Here is a 15,891-nt window from a genome sequence, read left to right on the forward strand (position 1 = left end):
TCTTATTATAATAATATTAATTCAACTTTATTATTTTTAAAATTATATTTAAAATTAATATCGAAGTTTTCAAATAATTTAAATTTTAATAATAATTAAATTTACACTTTTACTTATTTACTATTTTAAATTTTTTATATTTTATGTGTTATATCATCTAATTATACTATTTCGTGCACATATTATTATTTGATTAATTAATAAAATAATTATTTTTTGCAATCACATAAGTTTAATAATTGGGTATAAATGAACAATTATATTACTTAGTGGAAACATTATTAAGTTAAACGTATTTTTAAAACATAAATATGAAATACAAATCGAAATGAAAATTATAAGTTTTGGTGGATAAATAATTATTAGTGACAAACAACAAGTGAAATAATAAGCAAAAAAATAGCATCTTTTTAATACATAGGAATAAAACAATCTTTCACCATTTAAATGTATTTTAAAATTAATTTTTCTTCAAACACTACCCAATTTAACTTTTATTTGCTTTTCAATTTATTTACAAAATTATTTTTCTAAAAGTACAAGTTTTTGTAAACACTCCCTTCTATAAGTATGCTCAGTCATTCAAATATTTAATTTACCCAAAGAGTAACATGTCAGTTAAGGCTAGAATTTAATAATATTTCAACCACAGTACATAAATTTTGCATCATTCATTATTGATATAACCAAATATCCTTAATGATTCATGTGTTTTCATCAAATTGAATCACCAGGAAACACGAACAATGAAAAACGCCAGGTTTCAGCTTATGAATACATATATATGTAACATGTAAATATGCATGTAGGTTCTGCATGTATAGAATCTTCAGAGCTTCACAATTTCTGGGATGTGCACCGGGTACCTATCAATGCAGTCTTGCCAGGGCCCGTCTGTCGGCGTCTTGATGGTCCTGTTACACTTCCAGACCGCACTGTTACATTTGAATCCACTCCCGAAAGCAATCTGCCACACTCTATCGCCCTTCTTCATCCTCCCTTTCGCCTCGATGTAACTCATTTCATACCAAAGCGAAGATGATGACGTGTTGCCGAAGCGGTGGAGCGTCATTCTGGATGCCTCCACGTGCTCAGCAGAAAGCTGGAGGTTCTTCTGGAGCTCGTCGATGACCGCCCGGCCGCCGGCGTGGATGCAGAAGTGCTCGAAGGCTTGTTTGAAGTCGGGGATATAAGGTTTCCATTTGGGGTTGAACATTTTCCGGCCGATCAGTGTGAAGAGAAAGAGGAGTTGCTCGGAAGCTGGGAGGACTAACGGGCCGATGGTTGTGATGTTCGATTTAAGGGCTTCACCAGCGATCACCATCAGGTCTTTCGACAGGTTTATGCCCACTTTTCCTTCGTTGTCTTCTTGCTCGTAGACGCATCTGTAAGCCTTGTCATCGGCCCCTTTGTGAGTTCGAACGACATGGAGTAGTTTGTACTTGGCTCGGGCGCTGTCCCGCCACTTGTTGGAGAGGAGGATGGCGGCGGCGCCCATGCGGAAGAGGCAGTTGGGGAGGAGCATGGCGCGCTCGGAACCTTTGTAGTAGTTGGGGGAAGTAAGAATTTCAGTGCTGATAACCAGCGCGTATGAATTGTGGTGAACCTGGAGCAAATCCCTAGCTAAATCGATGGAAATCAACCCGGCGCTGCAACCCATGCCGGAGAGATTGAAACTCTTTATATTACTTCTCAGCTTGTACTTGTTCACTACCATAGCCGAAAGCGACGGAGTAGGAGAAAACACGCTGCAATTAACGATAAGAATATCAATATTTTTGGGCCTGATTCCCGTCTTCTCCATCAAAGAATCAATGGCGGAGAAAATCACGGCCTCAGCCTCATCCCTGGCGGCCCCCGTAGTCGGCGTCGGAGGGATATAGTGCATAGCTGGTGGGACACAGGTTTCTTCCCCCAGACCCGATCTTTCAAGAATCCGCATTTGGAAGTCTATGCTCTTCGTATTGCCTTTGTGAATCAGACGGGAATGCTCCATGAACTTGGAGAAAGGAACCCGACAGGTCACAGGGGGCTTACAACATGAGAAATCGACGAGATAAATGGAGCGGGCCTTCGACATGAAGTAGACGGTGGCGATGATAATGAGGAGAAAGGAGGAGCAAAGAACCTGGACGAGGTCAAAGTAGAGAGAATTCCAGAAGAGGAGGATCTCTTCAGGGCCTAAACGGAGAACTTCCAGGAGGACTCCAAGCATAATTGGGATGAGAAAGAAGGTGAAAATGTGGTTGACTAGGTATTGGTACCCGAGTTTGACATACTTGAGCTTCACAGAGCTGGAGAATTTTGGTACAATTTCTGCCATTTTGGGTTGATTTGTTGCTCTTTCTGGGATCAGAGAAAGTGAATATGAGAAGGGAGGCGGCGAAGGAAGTGAACTTAAGCAGTGGAAATGGTAGAGAAGTGAAGGAGCGAGCAATAAATGGAGGCAGGTATGCGATTCAATGAACAACTTTAATTTACAGAAGAGTAGTTGCTGCTTCTCCGAGGGTGTCCCAGGGCCCGGGGATGTGGGCTTCACAAATAACCATACAAAATTGAATCAAAAAATTGGCAAATTTGGCCGAATCATATCAATCACAGAGGAAATGTATCATAGTTGCTATGTGATTAATCATTTTTCCTGAATTGTACGCCAATCACACGACAAATGTATTGTACTTGCTTTGTGATTCGTTCAAGTTCGGTAATGCACCGAAAATTTGGTTCATTATTCTATAATCAATTTTGGCAAATTTTGGTATTCAATATTTGATATCGACATACCATACCATATTGAAGATTGAGTTTTAAAAATTTAACCATTATAATATATTGTCTCTACGTGCACGTAATAAATAATTTTTTATATTTTAAAATATATTATAAATAAAAATAAAAATATATAAACCAAAAAATTATATATATATATATATATATATTTTTTAAAAAAAAAGAGAAACACAACTTAGGCCATGTTTATCTCTCCCCCATTGGATTATATGGTGTACAGTAGTTTTCCTATTACGTTTTGCACTAATTCGTATAGTTACGACGAACTATTTGTTTACTTTGCAAACCTTGTGGGGTATAGTCGGGTGGGATTACTGATTTTTTGGTTTGCCCGTTACTTAGTAGGACAGTAGAATTTCTATAAATTAATAATTTTTTTAAAATAATTTTTTGAATTTCGATTTAGACTCAAAGTCTAAATCAGACAATAGAATTTTTATAAACTAATAATTTTTTTAAAATAATTTTTTGAATTTCGATTTAGACTCAAAGTCTAAATCAGTAATTTTGAGAAATTAATAAGATAATAATTTTTTGAAAGACCCTAAATTTATGATTCTTTTGATATTATAAATTAATAATTATATAAAATTATAAATATAACTAAGACAACTAAGTAAAATATAATTCTATTATTATTTGCTTCTTCTTAAAATTTAAATTTAATTGTATCTCATCTCTAGTTTTCCTTACTGCATTCAAACATTTCCGTGTTGTGGTCTCATCTATCACAAGTGTATATTTTATTTATGAAGAATAATGTAAGTTCGTTGGATCGAAAAAAAAATTATTAACTTAATAAATTATTACTTTTTATCGACTAATTAATATCTTTTTAAATTAATAAAAATTACATGGTCATGATCGATATTATTAATTTATAAAGATTTTAGTATATATTGTATAAAGATTTTACAAATTTGTCCTCAAATAAGCCAATTAATAGGCACATTAATTTTGCACCCATACCAACGGTAATTTTAGCCCTACTTGACTTCATATTTGTTTTAGGGAGTGTTTGTGGATATTTTTGTTTTTAGACAAGCGATTTTTATAGAAAAAGATAGAAGATGTAATAAAATTAAAAGTAGGTAGTATTTGTAAAAAAAAAACTAAAAGCAAAACAAAAGCTGAATTTTTATGATGTGTTTGGGGGGAAAATCACCTCTAAAACAAATTTAATTGATTAAAGATTATTTTGTCCCCATTTGTTAAAAAAAATATTATTTATGCTTATATTTGTACTTATTTGTTGTCAATAATAATTATTTTTCAAAAATATAAATTTTATTTCGGTTAGTATATTTCATATTAATATAAAAAGTGAATGTTTAATTTAGTAATGCTCCCACTAAGTAATATAATTGTTGATTCTTACACAAAAATTAAATTTGGATAAATGTCAAAAAGATATTATTTATTAATTAGTCATAACCATTTAATTTATATTTTTTAATGATATAGAAATAATACATTTAAATAATATAGTAAATAAAATATAAAAATTCTAAAGTGTTTAATATGCAAATAGTGTAAATTCGATTATTGTGAAATTATTCAAATTATTTAAAAGTTTCTATATCTTTAACTCTACAATTTCAAAAAAAGTTAAAAATGGTAAAGTTTAATTATTTAAATATTTGAATTATTTGAAAGAGATTGGTACCCCTACTTATTACTAGTGCCATAGAATCTTTAAAAATTAATAACTTCCCTAAAATAATAATTATTCTTGATCCCCACTTGGGCACAAGGGTATTAATAATTTTCATAAATTAATAAGATAATAATTTCAGGAAAGACCATTATATAAATTTGTGGTCCCTTCAAAATAAAATTAATAATTATATAAAATTACAAATATAACTAGGACAAGTTAGCAAAATATAATTCTATTATTGTTTGTTTCTTAAAATTTAATTTTAGTTGTATCTCCTCTCTAGCTTTTCTTACTGCATTCAAAAATTTCCGTGTTGTATTCTCATCTATCGCATTGTAAAGCATAATGTAGATCGTTGACTCAAAAAAACCTTTTTAAATTAATAAATTATTAATTTATTTATTAATTAATATCTATTTAAAGTAATAAAACTACATGATTCTAATATTATTGATTTATCGAGATTTTATTATATATTACATAGAAATTTTACAAATTTGTCCTCAAATAATCCAATGAATTGGCACTTTAATTTTGCATGCATACCGACTGTAATTTTAGCCCTACTTGAGGTCTATTTGTTTTAAAGGGTGATTGTAGAAACTTTTGCTTTTAGAAATATGATTTTTATAGAAAAAAAAATTAAAAATTATAATAAAATTAAAAGTGGATAGTGTTGAATAAAAAAAAATGTGAAAAGCAAACAAAAACTAAATTGAAGTGTTTTGAAAAAAATAACTTCTAAAATAAATTTAATTAATCAAAGATCATTCTGTTCGCATTTATTGAAAAGATATTATTTCTGCTTTCGCAGTTACTATTTGTTAATAATAATTATTTTTTAATTAAAAAACATACGGGTTAGCCGGCTTAGGAGACACGCGGATCTTCTCTCGTTTGGGTCTTTTTGGGCTCATCTTTAACCCTAGTAGGGCAGTTACTAGAGAGGAGGAGCTGGGCCATGGATATCCTGGGCCCAAACCCATATCATTAGGTAAAACCAAAGGCCCAAATTTATTTAACTCTTCCGATGAGTTGGTAAAGGCCCAACAAAAATACTTAAGGATCAAGTAGTCCAAACAGGCGACCCATTGCCCCATTGGCCTTATGGAAAAAACAAAGTATTTGTTTTGTTATTTATTTGTGTAAATTCATTATATTAATTCACAATAAACTTTATTATTTCATTAAAGTTTGGTCAATTAATTTTAATTTTGGTACTGATTTATGATTAGCCAATACCTATTACTAATGGAAAAAAATTAAACCAAACTAAAATGAATTTTTCGCTATTATTGTCCAATTTAAATTGAGCACTTATCATATGATTGATCATTTTCTTTTAACTGCACGTAAATCATCCAACAAATATATTATAATTATCATATAATTAATTTAAATTCAATATGAATTAGAATATTCCAACCCAAGTTGGTGATAGTATTAAGTACATTATGCACAGAATAGGTCAATGAGAAGCGAAGACCTTTCTTTACATGCAATGTGACAGCGAACACATTACACACATAATTCATGTGACTTATCACTTGTTTCGATTTGATTGAATGAAAAAAAAGTTTTTAGTTCGGACTGGATTCGATTAAATTAAAATTAATTATATAATAAAATATTATATTTGCATGTCATTGATTATAAAGAAGGTGATGAATTATATGATAAATGCACTATTATTTAATAATTCATTAAACTTGAATAAGAGGGTTCTATTTAACTAAATTTATTTAAAATATCTTATAATCTCCTAAGCCTTATAATATATTTTAAGATTTAAAGATTTTGAATCTTATTTTTCAAAACAAGCTCTTGAAATGTTTGGACTAAAAACATGTCAAAACATATAAGATGTTGGAGTGTTTGGCATAATAAACTCTTCATATCATAATAATGACATACCAAAAAACGCCATTAAATAATTAGAATTTAACATAATATAAGTAGATATTTTTGATTTGGGGGCAAACGTCAATTATATTATTATGAAGATTATAGAATGTTACTAGCGATAACACTAAAATTCATTTGACCTATGACTTGAAGAAATTTGTTAAATTTTTAAAAATAAGTTGAGAATTCTTCACTTTTTTTAAAAAAATATATATACCCTCCAAACTTGATCAAAGCAAAAGGTTTCCCTCTAAAACCACCTTATATCAATTTCATTTCCTATTACATTTTCTTTTGTGTATGAACAAAAATTCGTGAACCCCACTGTCAAACCTCTAATAAATTCTGCAATCGACTTACAGAGGTGGGCTGAGATTGCTTGACAAGTAAATGCTGAAGAATCTCTACTCCTGTCGTCTCTACGGACACCAATCCTTAAATATTTTACCACAAAGAATAGGGACAAGAATTTAACGACTGCTGCCCTCTTAATTAACTTCAACAACACTAATTTTTGTACCTTTCATTAATTATAAGCAAATATATATCCTTAAGTGATACATGTCCGGACTCGGCTGAAGGTATAAGTTATAATTAACCAATCTCGACGTTTACCAGAAAAATTACAAGTAAATTAGAGATGTATGTCTCAGACCTGCTCATGCAGTCCTGGAGTAAATGCATGCATATATAGATATAGATTTAGGTATACTTTCTGCAAACACATTAATTTCATCAAAGAAAAAGAAAAAAAAAAAAACCTGGAAAATCTACTGCTGAATTACCAGGAAACATGAACAATTTGAAAAACACCAGGTTTCAGCTTATGAATACATATATATATGTATGTGTATGTGTAGCTCTGTTTATGTATACATGGAATCATCAGAGCTTCACAATTTCTGGGATGTGCACCGGGTACCTATCAATGCAGTCTTGCCAGGGCCCGTCTGTCGGCGTCTTGATGGTCCTGTTACACTTCCAGACCGCACTGTTACATTTGAATCCACTCCCGAAAGCAATCTGCCACACCCTATCGCCCTTCTTCATCCTCCCTTTCGCCTCGATGTAACTCATTTCATACCAAAGCGAAGATGATGACGTGTTGCCGAAGCGGTGGAGCGTCATTCTGGATGCCTCCACGTGCTCAGCAGAAAGCTGGAGGTTCTTCTGGAGCTCGTCGATGACTGCCCGGCCGCCGGCGTGGATGCAGAAGTGCTCGAAGGCTTGTTTGAAGTCAGGGATATAAGGTTTCCATTTGGGGTTGAACATTTTCCGGCCGATCAGTGTGAAGAGAAAGAGGAGTTGCTCGGAAGCTGGGAGGACCAACGGGCCGATGGTTGTGATGTTCGATTTCAGGGCTTCTCCGGCGATCACCATCAGGTCTTTCGACAGGTTTATGCCCACTTTTCCTTCCGGGTCTTCTTGCTCGTACACGCATCTGTAAGCCTTGTCATCGGCCCCTTTGTGGGTCCGAACGACGTGAACTAGTTTGTACTTGGCTCGGGCGCTGTCCCGCCGCTTGTTGGAGAGGAGAATGGCGGCGGCGCCCATGCGGAAGAGGCAGTTGGGGAGGAGCATAGCCCGCTCCGAGCCCTTGTAGTAGTTGGGAGTAATAATTTCAGTGCTGATAACCAGCGCGTTAGAATTGGGGTGAACCTGGAGCAAATCCCTGGCTAAATCGATGGAAATCAACCCAGCACTGCAGCCCATGCCGGACAGATTGAAACTCTTTATATTACTCCTCAACTTGTACTTGTTCACCACCATAGCTGAAAGCGACGGAGTAGGAGAAAACAGGCTGCAATTAACTATAAGAATATCAATGTCTTTGGGCCTGATTCCCGTCTTCTCCATCAAAGAATCAATGGTGGAGAAAATCACGACCTCAGCCTCACCCCTGGCGGCCTCCATCGTCGGCGTGGGAGGAATATAGTGTATAGCTGGTGGGAGACAGGTTTCTTCCCCCAAGCCAGATCTTTCAAGAATCCGCATTTGGAAGTCTACGCTCTTGGGATTGTCCTTGAGAATCAGCCTGGAATGCTCCATGAACGTGGAGAAAGGGACCCGACAGGTGACAGGAGGCTTATAACAGGAGTAATCAACGAGATAAATGGATCGGGGCTTGGACATGACGTAGACGGTGGCGATGAAAATGACGAGAAACGAGGAGCAAAGAACCTGGACGAGGTCGAAGTGGAGAAAATTCCAGAGGAGAAGGATCTCTTCAGGGCCCAAACGGAGGATTTCCAGGAACACTCCAAGCATGATTGGAATGAGCAAGAAGGTAAGAATGTGGTTGACGAGGTATTGGTAGCCGAGTTTGACATACTTGAGCTTCACAGAGCTGGAGAAATTTGGTAGAATTTGAGCCATTTGTTGCCTGATTAGCAGGTGTTGGAGGAGGTGGAGAAGGAAGTGAATTTAAAGGGCTGAAATGGTAGAGAAGTGAAGGAGTGAGCAATGAATGAAGGCAGGTAAGAAGATTTAATGAACATCTCTCACAACGCCCCCTTAGCTGGAGTTTTCTGTTGTTGGGCTAACCTTTTCTCCTCTATGCATAATCACTTCTTTTTATTTTGTAAAAATATTAATAATTAATTCTTGTTCCTTTGAGTAATTCATTCTGTATGCAATCATTTTAATTTAGTAATCAACTAATGTACTCATAGTTATATGTGTATGCTAATGTTGTCAGTTGAAACTGGTAAGAATCCGTACAAAAATTTGGTCTAATATAAAATGCTATAACCTTACAATCTGGTCTGGTTAATCCACGATTGCTAATTATGGACTAGCTTTATTTGGTAAAACCTGAGATAATTGTAGTATTTTATTCTTTAAGAAAGGAATTCTAGAACCAAACTAGGTTGGTACAAAATTAAAACTCAACCACCTACAGGATTAATGTAATAATACAATTGTCATGTGATTGGTATATAATTTTAAAAGAGTGATCAATCACGTAACAAGTGTATTGTGTGCTCACGCATATGAAATTTTATGTTTTCATGTCTCTAATTATCCTTTTTGGACCAATGATATTGAGGTTGATGTCTCACAATTGAGAGGTCGTGAATTTGAATCCTACTAGTTGAGGTGTTTAGTATACTTTTACAGTAGTATATATATTGTTTCTTTGTTTGCTTTTATAGTATCTTGGTCGATTTAGAGATATCGATGTATTATTTAAAAAAAAAAAAAACTTTTTTTGTGTATTAATCTGAAAAGATAATAGAAACAAAAATTTTAAGCTATGGTCCAAGAATCATTTTCTTCAAAAATACTAAGATATGGAGTCTCTTTCTTCATAAATTCTTACCTCTTCGTTTTCCTACGTGCAAATTTTGTCTGAAATGCACAACTACAACACCGTTTCGTCCTATATAATAAGTGTATATGTGTGTCATACTCCAACGTGTCTGTTTCATTAATTGAATCGTAAAAAAAGTTAGTTGTTTGGTTTTTTTAACTTTGATTAATTTTTTATTTTATTATTGAGAATATAGTTTAAAAGAGTATATTGCAAGGGGATGAAGAGAAATAGATATAAAATTTGGATAAAAAGAGAGCGCAAAAATAAAAATCGACAAGAAAATATGAAAAATAAACAACAAACGAACACGAACTATTAGAAACACATTCTTTAATTATAAAGCATATGTGCATATACATATATATATATGATGCGATTTACGATTCGACATGTTTTATTGTACGAGACATTGTCGTCTTATATCTTTTTATATAAACTTTACGGGTTTTTTTTTAAAACGAGATATTAATTTGAAGCTTATAAATCACTTAAACTCATTGTCTATAATTAATTTAAAATGCGTATTTTACATTAATGTTTATTTATAATTTTATCAACCTTTGCTAGTCTTTTTTCTCCTTTAAAACGTCATTTTTTTATATATTACATAAAAAACAATAAGAAAATGGGCATAAAAGAGCATTAAAACCTACAATCATGAAGTTGTCCCAACTCCCAAAGTAGAGTTAACTCTCACAAACTCAAAAGTGAAAAACCAGCACCCCCAACTTATTTAATATTGCAATTCGACCCATTAATTATCACCTATGTATAAAAGAGGAATGAATATCAGTTGCATGAGTACTCTAAAAGTTGTCACGATTAGTAACTATTACATAATATTTAATAAAAACTTTTATTTGCTATCTTAAAGATTTTCTAAAATTTGGTGTATAATCATGACAAGAATTGCGCATGTAAATTATCACTATTAAAATTTGACATAAATGGAAATACACTCATTATTTAAAAAATTATTAATAAGGTCCTCATGTAACAAATAATTATGGAGTCCTTAAACAGTAAGGTGAAAATTACTACTTTACTCTTATTGATTTTATTTTATTTTTTAAAGAAAAGAGGTTGAGAAACTGTAAAATAAAAATCTGAGGGTGAGTAAAGTATATAATCCATAAAGCATATTAGTCCATTTAAATATTTTAAAAAATTTAAAGAATATATAAAATTTATAATTCATAATCCATAAGGATATATATTTTGTCAGTTCACCATAAAAATTGGATAAAAACCTAATAGAAGCAATGGAATGGTTAGGTGGAGTTTAAAATGAGGGAGATCTTTGTAAATTTTTAAATAACGATGAGATATTTGTTATGTTAAACTTCATAAAAAATAGCTGTAATTATCCTAAAAAATATAACAATGATTGTCATATTATTTTTTCCAATCACTAAATTAAGTTGTCAATGTACACACACATATATATAACATAACATTAATTCTATGTATAAGTAACAACTTAGACATATTATTAAGTTGTCGATATACAAATATATCAAATTTGTAAGACATCATTATTTTGGAAAATTAAGAATTACTGCATTTAATATGTATAATTAGCAACAATTTCAGTATCATCGCTGCCACAATTTTTTTTTTCTCGCAAAAGAAAAATATCATAAGTATAATGATCATTAATCAAACATGGCGTTTACCAGAGGTCTACTTCAAATGACGGGATTCGGACTTTGTCTTGCATGATCATTATTAGGGAAAATTCGAGTTCTCGTCAGTTGTGTAAATCTTTACCCTACTTAATATGTCAGGTCTCATGTCCGCATCAAGCTTGCTTGTTCTTACATGCAAAACTCTAATTTCAAGATTGTCCGAAAATTTGATGTAATCAATATTTATATTTATGGTCCAATTGGAAAGGGGCACGTATGAGAAGTTGGATTATGTCAAATTGATAGCCTAAGAATAACATAAATACACTTGAGAGTTGGGGTTTCATCGGCAGTTGGGGTGGTTGTTGGTTATGTGGTGACTAATAAATAGTTTCTATAAAGTCTGGGGGACCCATCGTCGATCGGACAGCCGTGCCTACAAATATTATGTGCCAAGTGCCAACGTACAGCTCTGTAAGAAATTAATTGTAACTTCTTTTATGTTGTCCATGTTATAATTTTAATTAAAATAATTAAATTTACTAATATTGATTAAAAATAATAAGAATTTGTATTATTGAATTATTGGTATTCGTGAAAACTTAAATTTCAATATCCCTGAATTAAGAGTTTTAATTTTGATTATTAGTATTAAGGTGGCGTGATATTAATGGAGTTTTTGATTGAACGAAGAATTTCTACTTATTAAAATATATAAATATGTATATAATCATTAAAGTTTTTAGATTTCATTTAATATCATGCATGAGTGATGTGACTAATTCTACTTTTAGTTGTAGTGGTTTTTTTTTTTTGATAGAAAATTACAATCAAATGATTACTATAATTTACCCTTACAATTTTTTTTTACTCAAATTGGTTTGGCTAAATCAAATTGATTGATCATTATTTTTTAAATTATGTATCAATTATGTGATAAATATATTATATTTATCATATAATTAATTTAAATATATTCGAAAAAATTCTATATTTAAAGTATTTTAAAAAATTAAATAAATATACCCGGGTGTTTTTTTAAAAATTTCATCATAGCACCACTGATATTCATTTGGATATATAGATATTGAGCCCTTTATTAAAGATTGTAACTCATATGTATCGCAGGAACACGTATTTATATGCTTATATGTATGGATAAATCACATTGATATCCCTAAATTAGGTATAAACATGATTGGAAAATTCAAAATGTATAAACAACTCTCCATATTAGTGCTATAAACTCTAATCATCCTTGCTATTTGATTTTATTGATTTGGGATTAACTTGATAGATGAGGGATTATTGGTACTGCTCTGCTCTTACGAGGGTAAAAATATACCTCCTTATATATATTAATGTATAAAAAAAATGTATAAGAATAGTTAGAATAAAAAAAATATTTAACCTATAATAAGTCAGTAATAAGTCAATTAAGGGTAAATATGAATTTTTCATTCGGTTGCTTTTGTTAATGTCAACAAATTCAGTAAATTTCCACTAACAATTTGATCTATTCGCTAGACGAAATAAACGTAAGGGATACCAAATATAATTTTTCAAACCATAGAGAATCTAAATATATATAATTATATCAAATCTCATGGGAGAGCAGTGTAATTATCACTTTCATTTTTTTTTTAAAAGAAAAAAAAATCCTTCTTCATTAGATGCTGAAAAACACTATTCCCTGCAAATACCAAACTAAAATCCATAATTAATGAGAGATGACATTTATTTATAAAGAGTGAACAACCAATCTTGGACCCCATTTCCCTTAATTTCCTTGCTCTATTTAATTTCTATGGTGCGTTAATTAATCAGTCCAATTTCTTTCGTCGTGGTCCAGACTGCATAACGTAATTTTTCTTACAAGATAATTAGTGGGACCTAAAAATAATCAGCGCAAGCAATTATGTCTAAAGTCTAAACCCATTAAATTTACTGCCGATGAGCGACTAGTTTAGTTGATAAAGTTGAGGTCCATAATAAAAGATCATGGATTCAAATTTCACTAATACATTGATATTAGTCTATTCTAAGAGTAATTTTCAGACTATGTATTTAATATTGATAATTGGCGTATATTGATAGTTGATGATTGAAAATTATAAATGTAATTGCATTAAGTTAGGATAAATTACAGGCACATTTCCTGAGATTTGTCATAATTATAAAACCTCCTATCTGTTCGGAAAATGACAAGTACCCCCTGATTTTAATGTTTGTCTAATAACGAATTCATTCAAATAATTAGCCTTCCTTCTGTTTTCATTTTCTTTTGTGGTGAATTAACCAAAATGCCTTTTGAATTATATATTCATAATTTTTTTTATATAAATTTAAGAATCTTTTAAAATACTTTTACGCTCTAATATGGCCTGATTATTTACTTTACACACCCTTAATTTTTTTCAATATACGTATTTGATATTGATAATTGACATACATTAATTAATGATATTTAAAAAATTATGATATAATTATAATTAATTTATTCAAAAAATATTAAATTAGGGTAGATTACAACCACATCTTCTGAGATTTTACTTTAAACCCCTTAATTTTTATTTTGACATTGTCTTAAGCATATTTAAAAAAAAATGCACAAATAAAGTACTAATTTCCGCCTCTACATTTAGGGGTTATATAATTATTTATCATTTAATAGAAGTATTATTATTATTTTTAAATAATATAGAAAGAATTCATAATTATACCAATTAAACAAACTAAATCCCACAATTTAGTCATTACCAACCAGTACGTTGAATTGGGCAGATTAGGTTAAGTAGCCTTATGAGTAGTTGATGAATTCAGCAGCAGTCTCGATTACATTCCTTCATCTTTACCTAAGTCTGATAATTAAATTTCTATGCTAAAATTCGGCATGGAGACTATGAGCTACGTCATTAATTATTTCATAAATACTAAATATGGTAAAAGTTTTTTTTTTTTTTTTGTTAATTGGACTTGCCCAATATTGGAACACCAAACTACAGACTTTTTGTATCTTTTGGGGGGAAATAAAAATAATTAAAAATAATATATATATATATATATATATATATATATGCACACGCACATTTTGTAGTATTGTTGGGATGTCCTGAAATTTGAGATGGTTTAGACAATATTTTTCGTGTATCTACTCATCCTGATCGAAGCCAAACAATACCGATGCAATTGTGGAACGGACGGTCATTTTTAACATTCGTATGTAATTATTGTAATATTTGTAATAGTTGATTGCATTTTTTTTCCTAATATATTTTAAAATTTATTGTTGATCATAATTGGTAAACTATTTAAATTAATAATTATAAAAAATAATAATAAACTTAATTTTTTTAAAAAATTGAAGTGTCCACGACTTCATAGGGAAAAAAACGGCGAGTCTGGCCACATTTTTGTTACTTGTTCTATTTTTAGTTATATTTATATTTTATTTTTTTTGTAGATTGAAATAAATAAATCGAGTATTTCTTCCACTATATATATATATATATCGATTTATATTATTATACACGAAAACTATAAATCCATAATTATCAAACTAATTAAAGGCGAAAACTGTCTTAATCTTGCCTGCTTGTGGGCTAAAATCATATGGGATGTTCCATAAAATGGCTGCACGCCATATGTCTTTAAACATGTCATTGACACTAAGTACTTAGAAAAAAAACATGAACTGTCACTTTATTACATAAACTAAATCGAGGTCTTAAGTAATCTAATTAAGATTGCGACTTAAGTAATTACTACGTTGGACCAATCTCAGACATATGCGGACCAAACACTCAAATAATGAACCAACAAAGGTTTGTCCAAGTGTTTTCAAGAGACTAAACTGAAATCTTGGCTCAGACACCGCAACAAATACCGCTAATAGCAACGACATATATTTTTTTACAAAATAATAGAAATTGTAGTTATAAATATAGATTAGCAACAGATTTAGTAAGAATTTTATTTACTAATTAGCTCATTAGTATCAAATTTTTCATAACAATTGAACTATTTTCTTGCAGTAAAAATTCAGATCAAATTCAATTAGTGATCCCATGAACATATTTCAAAATAACATATTTAAAATGAAAAAGAAAAGGAAAAAAGAGAAGTTCGCGAAATGAAACACGTTGTGATAGTGCGAGGGGAGGAGAAAAAATATGGAGCGAGGTAAGAGATAGAAAAAAAAAGTCGTGAATGTATTCAAAAATTGAAATTACAATTATAACCAAATATTATTGAAGTGATAGATTGAATTAAAGGACAAATTTGAGTATTCAAAATTTGGTACACCAATATATTTTACAAAGGACAAGGAGTTCTTGTGTAATTAGACACAATTTCAAAGGGTGCTGATGTAAATTACTCTAAAAATTACGATGAGTAATTATGTGAATGACTAGAATCCAACTCAATTTGAAGGGTTAATTTCACTTAAACTCTTCTAAAAATGTGAAATTACTCTTTCTCTACACTTACACACGCCTCCAATAAGTTGTTGTTTACACCCAATCCCCTTTAGGGTTTGGACAAAAAATATTGATATTAGCAAAAAATTACATAAATTTTTAATTTTATCA

The 15,891-nt window shown here is 31.1% G+C and overlaps 2 protein-coding genes across 2 annotated transcripts; both read right to left on the bottom strand.

Moving 5' to 3' along the window:
• On the bottom strand, positions 653 to 2,534 carry LOC105177946 (3-ketoacyl-CoA synthase 6). Its single transcript, XM_011101258.2, has one exon. It carries the CDS (start codon positions 2,321 to 2,323, stop codon positions 830 to 832), a length of 1,494 nt encoding a protein of 497 aa, XP_011099560.1. The 5' UTR covers positions 2,324 to 2,534; the 3' UTR covers positions 653 to 829.
• Positions 6,932 to 8,871, bottom strand: LOC105177945 (3-ketoacyl-CoA synthase 6). Its single transcript, XM_011101257.2, has one exon. It carries the CDS (start codon positions 8,729 to 8,731, stop codon positions 7,241 to 7,243), a length of 1,491 nt encoding a protein of 496 aa, XP_011099559.1. The 5' UTR covers positions 8,732 to 8,871; the 3' UTR covers positions 6,932 to 7,240.

The sequence above is a fragment of the Sesamum indicum genome, linkage group LG15, assembly GCF_000512975.1.
Source record: "Sesamum indicum cultivar Zhongzhi No. 13 linkage group LG15, S_indicum_v1.0, whole genome shotgun sequence".
Taxonomy (NCBI): domain Eukaryota; kingdom Viridiplantae; phylum Streptophyta; class Magnoliopsida; order Lamiales; family Pedaliaceae; genus Sesamum; species Sesamum indicum.

Bases quoted from the DNA above. Each gene is read 5' to 3' on its own strand.
- LOC105177945 (XM_011101257.2), bottom strand. From the start codon at position 8,731: ATGGCTCAAATTCTACCAAATTTCTCCAGCTCTGTGAAGCTCAAGTAT.
- LOC105177946 (XM_011101258.2), bottom strand. From the start codon at position 2,323: ATGGCAGAAATTGTACCAAAATTCTCCAGCTCTGTGAAGCTCAAGTAT.